Source organism: Ambystoma mexicanum, chromosome 9 (genome assembly GCF_040938575.1).
Source record: "Ambystoma mexicanum isolate Mex_15411 chromosome 9, UKY_AmexF1_1, whole genome shotgun sequence".
Classification (NCBI taxonomy): domain Eukaryota; kingdom Metazoa; phylum Chordata; class Amphibia; order Caudata; family Ambystomatidae; genus Ambystoma; species Ambystoma mexicanum.
This window is the reverse complement of record NC_090931.1, coordinates 655,961,997-655,974,302: the sequence shown is the minus strand read 5'-3', so window position 1 is coordinate 655,974,302 and position 12,306 is coordinate 655,961,997. Positions and strand designations below refer to the sequence as shown.

At 52.3% G+C, this 12,306-nt stretch overlaps 1 protein-coding gene across 6 annotated transcripts in view; it reads right to left on the bottom strand.

The window, feature by feature from the left end:
• INPP5K (inositol polyphosphate-5-phosphatase K) overlaps positions 1–12,306 on the bottom strand; it is a 697,161-nt gene that overhangs the window by 78,695 nt on the left and 606,160 nt on the right. For all 6 annotated transcript variants that reach the window (XM_069615422.1, XM_069615421.1, XM_069615423.1 and 3 more), the window contains one exon: positions 7,008–7,091. In XM_069615422.1, coding sequence (XP_069471523.1) covers positions 7,008–7,091 — 84 coding nt within the window. The remainder of the gene's footprint in view (positions 1–7,007; positions 7,092–12,306) is intronic.

The following is a 12,306-nucleotide window of genomic DNA, read 5'->3' as shown; positions in this document are numbered from 1 at the left end:
TGGAATACGTCGTCGGACCATCCCATCGAAAGAACGTTACCAGGTAAGAGAGTAACTTGTTCTTCGAGGGGATTGGGTCCTCTGACGTATTCCATATCTATGACAGACTCCCAAAGCAGTACCAATGCAAGGAGGTGGGAAAGGAATTTAGAAAACAAAAATTTGGAATGCCCAATCAAATTGCGGAGTAAAGGACCGCCTTGCCAAAGGCCAGATCCTGCCCACGGATGGAATCGAGGGAGTAGTGACGTACAAAAGTATGTACCGAAGCCCAGGTGGCTGCATCACAGATGTTACGAATAGGAACACCCCTCTGTAGGGCAGTAGAGGCAGCCAAACCCCTGGTAGAATGGGCCTGCAAGCCGACCGGTGGGTCCTTACCCGCCAAGCGGTAACACTCCGAGATAGCCAAAATAATCCAGCAAGACAAAGTGTTTCGTCATAGCCTGCCCCAAACGCTTTCCAGCGTAACCAATGAAGAGTTGATCGTCCACTCTGACCCTGGACATGCGTGCAATATAAAAGCTTAACACTCTTCTAGGATCAAACCTATGGAGCCTCTCCTCTTCCTTACCAGGATGTGGAGGAGGATAAAACAACCTTCTGGCCTAAATGAAATTCCGACACCACCTTCGGAAGAAAGGAAGGACGAACTCCAAGGACAACCCTGTCCTTATGAAACACAGTGAAGGGTGGCTTCACTGAAAGTGCCTGTAACTCACTCTGCGAGCGGAAGTGACCGCAACCAAAAATACAGTTTTAAGAGTCAACAGTCTCAAAGGGCATGAATGCAAAGGCTCAAATGGAGCACCCAAAGAAACTTGAGAACAAGGTTCAAATCCCAACCGGGCACCTGGAAAGGTGACGGAGGGAACACATTAGTGAGCCCTTTCAGAAACGGAGACATTAAAAGGAATTTTAAAATAGGAACACTCTTCAGACGAGCGCTTAAATATGGACAGCGCCACCAGGTAACCTTTAACGGTACCCACTTGCAAGCCCCTGTGGGCCAAAGAAAGCAAAAAAGACAGAACCATGGGAATGTCACATGCAAAAGGATCCACATTCTTAACTCTGCACCAGTCGCAGAACTTAAGCCAACGGCAAAGGTACAGGGACTTTGTTGCTGGCCTTCTGGCCGAGAGCAACACCTCCATCAAGTCTTCAGGGAGGTCCCAATCCTTATACCTCAACCTTTCAGAAGCCAAGCGTGAAGGTTGAGGGATCTGACCTCTGGATGGAGAACCTGACCCCCCCCTCCCGTGAGAACAGATTGTCTCGGTAGGGAAGAGGACGTGGAGGGCAGATGGACAAGTCGAGAAGGTCCGGGTACCACGTCCTCCGAGCCCACGCCGGAGCAATGAGGATCATCCGGGAACCGAACCTCCGTAACTTCCGCAGTACTTGTGGGATGACGGTGACTGGAGGAAACGCGTACAGCAGTGGGAATGACCACTCCACCATGAACGCGTCTCCTAAGGCTCAGTTTGGAGGAAATTCCCGCAAGCAGAACCTCTCGCACTTCCGTTTGGCACTGGAGGCGAAGAGATCCACTTGAGGGGTCCCCCAAAGGGCGAAGATCTCCAGGAGAATCTCCTGAGCCAACTCCCACTCGTGAGAGATCGCGCTCTGCCTGCTCAGAGCGTCCGCTGTCTCGTTTTCGTCTCCGGCCAAATGAACTGCTGAGTTCGAAAATTCCTGCTGGATTGCCTAGAACCAAAGCTGCATCGCCTCCCTGCACAGAAGAAGTTACCCTGCCCCCCCCTTTTTATTGAGGTAGTGCATGGCCACCGTGTTGTCCGTCAGGATCAGGACATTCTTTCCTCGCACAGTCGGCAGAAAAGCCTTCAGGGCTAGCCTGACGGCCCTCAGCTCCAACAGATTGATATGGAGTCTGGACTCCGACGGAGACCAACGACCGCTGACTGTCAACTCGTTGGCATGAGCTCCCTATCCTGTGAGGGATGTCACGATCGTCACCTCCGGCCAGGGAAGCCAAAATGGAGCCCCCTTCATCAGATTGCCTTTGACGGCCCACCACAGAAGGTCCTGGGCGACCGAGGGCGGCACCTGAACGGGGTCAGACATCCTGCCGGAGGATTGTGACCACTGCATCTTGAGTGCCCGCTGCAAAGATCTCATCCGCAGTCGATCCTCTGGCACCAGAAGAATGCAGGATGCCATGAGGCCGAGCAACCTCAAGAACTCTAACGCCGGGCGCGTCTGGGCATGTTGAAACTTGTGCACCATCTGCTGAATGTGAAGAGCCCTCACGTGGGGAGGAAAACACTGCCCCAGCGATGTGTCGAGCACTGCTCCGATGTACTGGAGCCGCTGTGTTGGCGTCAAATGGGACTTCTTTAAATTGAGGGAGAAGCCCAGCCTGTGAAGGGAGTGGCAGGTGACTGACAGATGATCCAGGACTTGCTCGGGAGAGCACGCCCTGATCAACCAATCGTCCAGGTAGGGGTAGACGTGAATCCCCCCTTTCCTGAGATACGCTGCCACCACCACCATGAGCTTGGTGAAAACCCTCGGGCGGAGGTCAATCCGAACGGCAGGACCCGAAACTGAAAGTGCGAGTCGCCAAGCGCGAACCTCAGGTACTTCTTGTGCTTGGGATGGATCGGCACATGAAAGTAAGCGTCCTTGAGGTCGAGAGACACCAACCAGTCCTGAAGTTGAAGGGCCTGGAGGACTTGAGAGAGAGTAACCATCTGTCACGATGCCCGCTCCCGGGGAGCCGGCTCAGGCCCTGCGTCCCCAAAAGCGGACATCAAGTCCCCGGGGAAGGTCCCAGCAACCCCTTATAGGGGCCCTTTGGACAGCGTCCTGGCACCTATGGCGTCAGGCTTATAGAAAACGTCAGTCCTGGCGCCATAGGCGCCAGGCTCATTATGAAAGTGTTTGGGTGCACTTACCTGATGCAGACCATGCTGCAGAACCCCGGCCTCCTTGAGGCCTGAAAGGAACTACTTTACCTGTGAGACTCATTTACCACCCGGGCGTGGTCGGGGAAGGATACATACCTGATTGGAGGAAGGACACATTCTAAGAACTTCTTCCAAGGCTATTTAAACCACACCCGATCAGCCACACGTGCTTCGCGTTGTTCTGCATCTAGCAGCTGGACGCTCACCGTGTCTGCTCCTGCATCTTGACTTCTGCCACACCTGCCAGCATCCTGAATCACCTGCAAAGGAAGGGAACAAGAGAACAGAAGAAGGAAAAGGCCTCACCTGCTAAATCTGCATCCCAGAGACATTTCGCCGACAATCCTGAAAAGGAAGACATTTATTTTTAAAAGCACATCGCATCGATCGCTGCAGCGCCGCATTCTACTCACCTTTACAGGGCGCCTCCATGTTCAGCAGCGACCATCCGGATTCGCAGTCGCGCCCCCGCGCCTAGGGAGAAAAAGACAAGAACAAAGGTGAGAGAAAGAAGGGAAAAGGGAAGCTAAAACTCCATGTCAAGACTTACCTGTTGGGTCATTCCCTTTTCATTTCGGGTCTGCGCCGCATCCGGGCATTTTCGGACCCCGGCCCCTAAGGGGAAAAAGACATCAGCGTTAATGAGTGAATGAAAAGACATTACCAAAACACTCATTAAAGACTTACCTGATTTCCACAAGGATTTCACCGCTCACCTCGGGTCGGTGCCTGTTCCCCGGCATTCCGTACCCTGGCCCCTATGGGGAAAAAGACATTAGCATTAGAACATTAATGCATGGACACAAGGGGAACCACTTATAGAAAAACTTACCTGGAAGCCAAGCAAGTTTGGTTCTCACCCATCCGAAAATCCAGTGACGTAACTGGATACCAACACGCCCCTGCATCAGAAGCAGGATGGAGAGCTCGTCCTTCCAGACCCTAAGGTGAGACGTTACGGGGAAGCACAGAAGGGTTTTGAGGAGGGTGAGAGGGGTAAGTGGGAGGCCGATTGCATTACCCCGCAGACAGTTAACCCCCTATTCTCACCTACAGAAGGATACTTCTGCGAGTCAGACAAGCCAGATCTGGGGCCCGGTCCAGTCAGTCTTCCGAACCCTGCGCATCACCTTAGACGAGGTCACAGCAGCGCGAACCAGGCCAGCGCCCCCGTGGGAGTCAGGTGAGCGTTACACCATCTTGAACTTGCCCTCCTTGAGGAGTTTGTTCAAACCGCGCAAGTCCATGATGGGTCTCAATCCCCCGTCTTTCTTCGAAATCAAAAAATAAGGGGAATACCATCCCTTGTTCCTCTCCGCTACAGGCACCAGTCCTATGGTGCCTTTCTCCAGCAGGGCTTGAATTTCCTGCACAAGGAGCGGATCCGGACTCTTCAAAGAGATTCCCTGGTGGATTGTCGTGAGGCCTCTGCTGAAAGGGAAGGCAGTAGCCGTGGGTTATGATCTCCAGAACCCACACATCTGAAGTAATGGCACGCCACTCTACAAGATGCTGCGCCAGCCTTCCCCCAACCGGCGAACCATGGGACATGGCCTCATGACTGAGCTGAAACGGCTGCGGCATTGCCTGAGGGCAAAGAGGCAACTGCCCGAGCGGCCTTGGCACCTCGAGTACCTTGTTTTCCACCTCTGGCACTCCAACGGTGGAACCTTTGACTGACAGCTCCTCTCGCTTTACCAAAGGATGTGTAATAACGAAAGGAACCTCCCCTCCATTGCTGTCCCCTAGGACGAAAAGGCGGAGGTTGTCGAACTGCAGCACTCAACGACTTCGCTGCAGCTTTGGAGGTCTGCAACCTCTCAAGGCTCTCGTCAGCCTTGCGGCCAAAAAGATGTTCACCGTCAAAGGGCATGTTGAGGAGCCGGGCCTGCACATCAGGAGCAAACCCCGAATTCCGCAACCACGCAAACCTCCGTATTACGGTGCTCGCCGCCATGGACCGGATGACGCAATCTGCCATGTCCAAACCCGACTGAACGGCCTCACACATGGCGTCCTTGCCATCCTGGACCATAGCAAGGAAACCATCCCGTTCGTCCCCTTCGGGAATATGTTCGGCCGCTAAGGAAACACAGTTCCACAGAGTGTGCGTGAAACGAGACAAGGCACATACGGAGTTGGCCACCTGAAGCGCCATACCCCCTGAAGAAAACTTTCTTCGTCCAGCCATCAAAACGCTTGTCGTCCCTATCAGGAGGGATGGTTGGATACGACGCCTGCTTTGCCGGGGCCATAGCCGCCTGCACCACCAAACTCTCCGGAGTTGGGTGCCTGGTCAAGTAGCAGGGGTTGCTACTGGCTGGGTGGTATTTTCACGGCAAAGACTTGCCCACTGCCCGGAGACTCTCCGGAGCAGTCCAAGCCGCCGCCGCCACCCTCCTAGAGCCATATGAAACGGCAGTACCGGGTCAGTTGGTGGACCAAGGTCGAGGATATCCGTAAGGTCATCCTGAAGAAACTCCCCTGGGGGAGCAGACCATCCCAAGTACTCGGTGACCCTAGACAGAAGGCGCCGTTACGAGGAGTCGGCATGGGTGCCAGGCTCAGGCCTACAAAAACCCACCTCCGGAGAGGTGTCCAGCCCACTAGCATCGTGCAGGGACTGCCTCAGGTCCTCAAATTGGCTATGGCCCGAGAGAATCTCGTCCGGCACCGTATTAGGAACCATGCCATCATCAGAGCCCTCATCCACCTCTGAAATGTACTCAAGATGGCGGTAAGAAGGCACAGAATGTGAACCAAAGCCATGCATGACCTTGGCCAGAGCCTTTCTAGGGGGTTCCCCCGTGCCACGGGGTACCTCCGACACCACAGACTCGAAAGACGTCGAGTGAATCGGCGTCGATGTCAGACGCAGCGCCGACAGCATCGACGGCGTCGACACAGGCCTCGAAGGCGGAGCCCCGAGCGTGTCTCTCGACCTCCTGGGCGCCAACGGCGTCGACGACTTTCCTCGGAGGTGGGGCCTCGAGAGAGTCCGTCGACGACCTCGGCGCCACAGGCGTTGACGTCTTCTTCGAAGACTGCACAGGTTCACGCGGTCTCGAGCGCGTCGAGGACCAGGACCTGGAACGAGCATGACGAGAACGATTCCCCTTGTCCGAGCGGGACCTCTCCCGCGAATCGTGCCGACCACCCGAGCCCGAAGGCGTGCGAGCAGTGTCTCTCGACCGATCACGACCAACCCCACTCGGAGGCGCGGACAGACCGGTGCCCTGCGATTCGAGAATCACTAACATTTTCTTCCCGAAAGAAGCCCATTCCTCCGGTGTCGCCTGCTTGGTGGGATAAGCGACCCGCTGACGGGTGGAGTCCTCGGATGAGGACGGGGAAGACGGCCAATGCCGGCGCTTCTAGGAGTGCCTCGAAGAGGCAGAGGAGTTGCGAGACCGACTCCGGGATCGAGACCCACTGCACTTCCGAAGACGACGCGGAGAGTCGACTCTCGAATCATCCGTCAAAAGCCCCGCAGACCTCTAATTCCGTGGCTTGGACACCTTACCTACCAACAACAACTTCTTCTTGCGCTCCCGCAAGGCTTTGGACGTGAGTGACTGGCAGTCGACACAGTCATCCATGTCATGGGCCTCCCCGAGGCACCAGAGGCAGGTGTCGTGCGAGTCCGTCACCGACATCTTGGACCCACAGTCCCCGCACTTCTTAAAGCCCGGACGCGGGGTGGAAGACGAGGTAGACATCCTTCACGAAGAAGAAACTTCACAAAACGAACAGGTTCGAAGAACCGAGAAGCAACAAACTCCAAAGAGTAGAGGCGCGCCGAGATTCCCGAAGCAAAAACGTTTGCAGAAAAAACGGAACTGAGGCTATGGGCGTCGTGCGTCCTACTTATAACATCTGGTGACGTCGGCCGTCGGAGGAGGTCTTCGAGGGCGCCGTATCGACGTCATCGATGCAGGACGCCGAAAGATTTTCCGAAGCAGCACAGCTGTGGTGATTACGGTTATAGATATGGAATACGTCGGAGGACCCAATCCCCTCGAATGTTCTGCTACCTACATAGCCCTGTAGCAAGGAAAATCACATTATTCTCACCTGAGTGGCCTCCTCACTGAAGGAAATTTCGTCATCTTTCACCCAAGCATACGTCACATAGTCATTTGTATGTCTGAAATCAACCTGCAGAGAAAAACGAGAGCGCTTAGCAACTTGGTGCACACCAAGTCACTCTATAGGGTTATAACAGTCATTTCTGCTGGGGAACTGCTAGAATGCCAGCTCAGCATCGAACCTGGAGTTTGACATTGCTTCTGGGCATTGTTTACGAACACCTGTAACTCGACTCCTGGCAAAAAAGATGCTACGGTTATATGTGATATAATCGCTGGAAAGAACATCGAGGGTGAACCCAATTCTTTTTTAAAGGCACTAAACACCCACCCCAACATTTTTGTAGAACTGGTGCAATTATATAAAAAAACTCCAGTCCTCGAATATTTGGGGAAAGTGTTGGATAGTGCCTTAAAAAAAAAAAAAATTAGGCGTCACCCTCGATGTTATTTTATTATTTGTTTTTTATAATGGGCAACACGCCCATAGGCCTCAGTGCGCCCAAGCGAATATATCACTGGATACCGATGCCTGCTACATGCTGACTGCTCCTCTGCCCAAGCTACTTTGCCCATGCCTTTTGTTGCAAAAAGTGGCGTTTTAGGTAGGCACGGGTGATATCTTCTAAAGTTAGGGGCTGGAAGCACATGCGGCAGCAACTTCGTTAATGACCCAAGTCATTCAATGGGCATGGTGTGGGCTGTCGATGTAAACCGGTCCAAAATACTGCCCGTTTTCATCTCATCTCTTCCCAATGAAATCTGAGAACGTTGGCAGCAGCGAGGGGGCCTTAAAAGTACCATATAATGAACACTAAATAAACAGAGGACAGGAGGCGAGACAAAAGCGCAACTGCTTTGGCCTAAGGAGGAAGGAAGGGTAGATAGAAACATTTGAGATCTGGAGAAGAGTGCTGAAAAATAACTAGTGTTCATGTGTGAAGAAGAGGGAGGAACATGCAAAACATTGAGTGGGAAGAGTAGTGATAAGACAAGAACCAGGGGCGTACCGAGCAGGGGAGTGGGGTGGAAGCTGCCCCCCCAGAGGCTCTTTTGAGAGCCACACCCAAACATTTGTCACTGGGACATCTCTCCCATTCTGCACCTCAATGAGGGTGCCCAATGGGAAAGGTGTCCCGCTGGCAGGACAATGCGTTAATTGTCCTGGCAGCAGGACACCTTACCCTTTCCGAACGGTAGAGGTGTCCCGCTGCCAGGACAATTTCCCAAGGAGCTGCCGGCAGCAGAGGGGCTGTCACGTTGCTCTGTGTCAACAGAGCATTTCATTGTGAGCCATTCAGCACTAATGGGAGGGAGAGTGGGATGGGGGGGGGGGCTATTAGTAGGGACGTTTGTCCCTTTAGAAATGGGAGGGAGTGATCAGAAGTGAGAAGGGTGCATCACCCACAAGGCTGTCTGGGGCCAGAGACCACGCTATCTACAACTTGCTCTCACTAAATACTCTCCCTCCAGATCTTTACGCTTCTCCGGCACCAACTCTGTGTGTTAAGCGCTTTGCTAAACATCAAGCTGCTGGCTGATCTCTTTCCTCATGTGAGAAACCCGAAGGTGGTTTCACATATAGACCCCAGGGATTCTTTGTTCAGGTGGCCAGGGCACAGCCATCGCCTTTGGAACCAGACCCTGGGGGTGGACCAGTGCGGGTGGATCACCTGGACAGGTGGAGGAATGCCCCCAGGTGAGACCCGGTATTGACCCCTTTTGTCCGACACGCCTCTACCCGATATCCCCTCTGTCTTTGGAGGATATGGTCAGCAGAATCCGGTCGCCCCTCAACTCTTTAACTTAGAAAAGGGGAAGAGAAAACCCCATGGGAAATCAAACCATCTTTTGACCCTTAAAGGTAAACTAGTCACCCATCTTCTAAACCCAATGGGCATTTAATAAATCCCTCCTTTTCTCACGTGTCCGTACATGAGCATCTACCCTTACGACAGGAAACTACAATTCCCATAATTCCCTTACCCCACTGAGTTACCCATGTACTACAACCAGAAAGAATAGTACTACAACCAGAAAGAATACCTCTAGTAATATGCAGTGGCCCTGCTCCACTGAGACCAAGCAGGGTCAAGCGCTCTATCACAATCACAACCATTCTGCCTTTAAAGGGCAATTTTTCCATCACAACTCCCCCGCCCCAATTTTAAAAGATCACTAAGAAGAGGAGGCGACTAAGAATAAAGATTACTCAAAACCACATTGAGAGACAGAAGACAGACTGCTCCATGTTAATACTTGAGTGTCTCACTAATAGTCAGGCAAGGACAGGCAGACCCAGACCAGAACTCACACCTGCAGCCTGTTAAAGAATCCCAGGTGTATAAAAGGTGGAGTTCCTGGCAGAACAGAGAGTAGCAGTTGGGAGAACTGAAGGGAGGCTGCGTGGCTGAGTCCAGCAGGGGGATCCCTTCCCAGCCCCACTTGCTACTAGGACTAAGGAAAAGCTAGACGCCGGAAACGCTGACCCAGTGTGGCTGGAGGCTTGCAGCCTGGGGAGAGCGCCAAAGAGCAAGAAGAGCTGCCCGCAGCAGGACAGATCCAGGCCAGTCCTGCTTTTCCTGGGCGGATGTTGATCCCCAGGGAGGCAGAGGGGCCGGCGGCGAGACCCTGACCTCAGACCGTCAAGTCTTTTCACGTGGCTGGTGAGGTTGAGTGAGGGGAAACCCGGCAAGCGTGAGGCTGAAGCAAGAACTTGTCAGAGTCCGAAATATGACTTTTTTTTGTGAACATGAAATCCACTATTTAACCATAAGGAAAGGTGCATTATGGGACATGTAGTGAAAATACAACCCCGAAGACATCTGCACCTTCCCTATAACTTGTGGACAGATGCTACAGAGTAACACAGTGATCCAGTATAGTGAAAGTGCCCAATCGAAAGTATGTGTTTAGAAGAACATTTAAGACTGTGAATTTAAGGGATTTGAAGTTTAGGTGAAGGAATCCCCTACCAGTGTTGCGACTGCGAGAACCGAGCCCGGCTGAAGGAGACCTACAGGAACTTTTAAATCCGGTGTTAAAGGTTTGAGCCGATCATGGGAGACCTGTAAACAAACACTGTGTCTAAAGGGTCCGAGCCCGACCGCGGGAGACCCAGTATGAACTGTGAACCTGAGCCTTGAGAACTTTGAGATCCTAAAGAGGGTTTGGTGTGTGTCCAGGCATTCTGCGAATGAGAGACTGTTTTGAAAAGAGACTGTCACAGAAAGCCCTGGCTTATGTCCCAAACTGCATCTTTGAGCCGAAGGAGCCAGATTGTTCCAAAGCCCGAGTGTGCCCCCTTGTACAGTGCTGAAAATTTGGGGAAGGGAACCCCACTGTTCGGTCATCCTGATACACTGTTTTCTTTTGCATACACCTTTTTCCCCCCACACACATTTGCATTTGTTACAGTTTAAGGATTGACAATAGTTTATTTTTTTTATTTAGGCTATTTAGATTTGACAAGGCACTATCAGGACTGCATCATTTATTATTTGGTGGTAGAGCTTGCTCACATCCTTAGATTCAGGGCTAGATAGGCATTCTACCACCCCATCTTTGAACTGTACCTCATTTGTGTCGGTCTTCATTCATGATACCATGCCTTCCTTACACCCAGCAGGCTCCCCCCTATCGAACAGCCCCCTCTTCCTCTTAGTCTTGAGCCGGACCTCCTCAAATTCCAGAAGCACCTCAAGACTATCCTTTTCACCTCCTCCATCCCTTCCTCTGCTAAATCCCACAGTTGCTGAGATTGGTGACCAGGGCCCTCATGTGTCCTCCGGGTCCTGGCCTCCCACACCCAATCGCCTACTGCCTCCACCCCTCCTAGAACTTTGCTTTGGCACCCACTGGTCCGTGTCCCCACAGGCCTGCACTTACTTACTGGCGGCTGACCACTCCACCTAGGCACTTACAGCTGCTCACTCCCCAGCACTTCCCTTGTGAAACATCTAGCACTCATCCCACCCCCCCCCTCTGCACTTGCACGTTCTGAATGCTCACTTGATGTGTAAGCGCCTTACAAATGCACTATAAGTAAATAAATATTGCTGCATGCTTTATGAAATAATGACTATCGCTTTAAAACCCAAGGGGGGGTTTGTTAGGCTCACATTAATCTGCATGGTGCTATTGTGACTTTGCATGCAGGATGGGAAGAATACAACTAAAGCCATACTCGTATTGCTCAGCATATTTCTGCGACAATGTATATATAGTGTATAGTTAACTATGAAAGGCAAGTTAATTATGAAATGTGGTTTGCTTCCAAGGCATTGCTATAAATAAATTATTAAGCACATGAAATGCACAGCAAAACCTTAATATCTACAGCAACTAAACATGGGAAGATGTGCTCAGTTGCTTAAATTGTCCACATCCCGGTTACACCATTTTACCAAAGTGGTTGATCCCGGGCAAATCATTTAATCGCATGTTGGTGCATTCAATATGCAAATTAGGATTGTGCATATATTGCCCCAGAGCGCCTGCAAAGAGCTCAATTAGATAAGTTTCCTGCATCTGCAATGATTCTGCAGTTTTCTTTTTTTTGTTATGTCTTAAAATGCCATCTGCCACTAATGTTAGCAAAAAGTAGATCGGGGCAGGTGTGGGCAGTTCGGGGCGCGAATGAGACAGTATGTAATTGGGTGCACCGCATTTGAGGGGAGCGAAGTAGCAAGACTTTTGTTAGTGGCGCGCCCAACCCTACCCCCCCCGTTCCCTGCCCTCCTCGACCTCACCACACTATTGCAATGCTCACTAGAGCCAGGCCTGTTTCTTGGCCCGACGAGACGGGCAGCTGCCCGGGGCGCAATAGCCCTGGGGGGCGCAATTGCCCCGGTCCCTGGAGCCTCTGGAGGGGATCAAATTCCCCAGTTTGTCGGGTGGCGCATTTCCGTGGTAAAAGTTCCGCAGGTCAGGTGCTGGCGCTGCCCTGACATTACATGAGTCAGAGGCTCACTCTGACCACTTTAGTGCGGGGAGTGGGGGGCGTGGTTGCAGCATAAGCACAACAATGAAAAAACTGGAGGTCGTCCTGCAGGTAAGGGCAGCCCCTCCCATCAGAATGCCGGCAGGAAACTGCTAATAGTGGGCCATTAATCACTGTCTGGTTTCTTGCTGGCATCGTGATGGGAGGGGAGGTGCAGTGGGCTGTGGGGAGTGGGCGTGCCTTGCAGGGACGCACCGTGGGCCCCGACACGGTACAAATGGAGACCCGTTTCGCCCATGGTGTGTCCCTGCAAGCCCAGAAAATGGCCAAAATAATAGTTTAA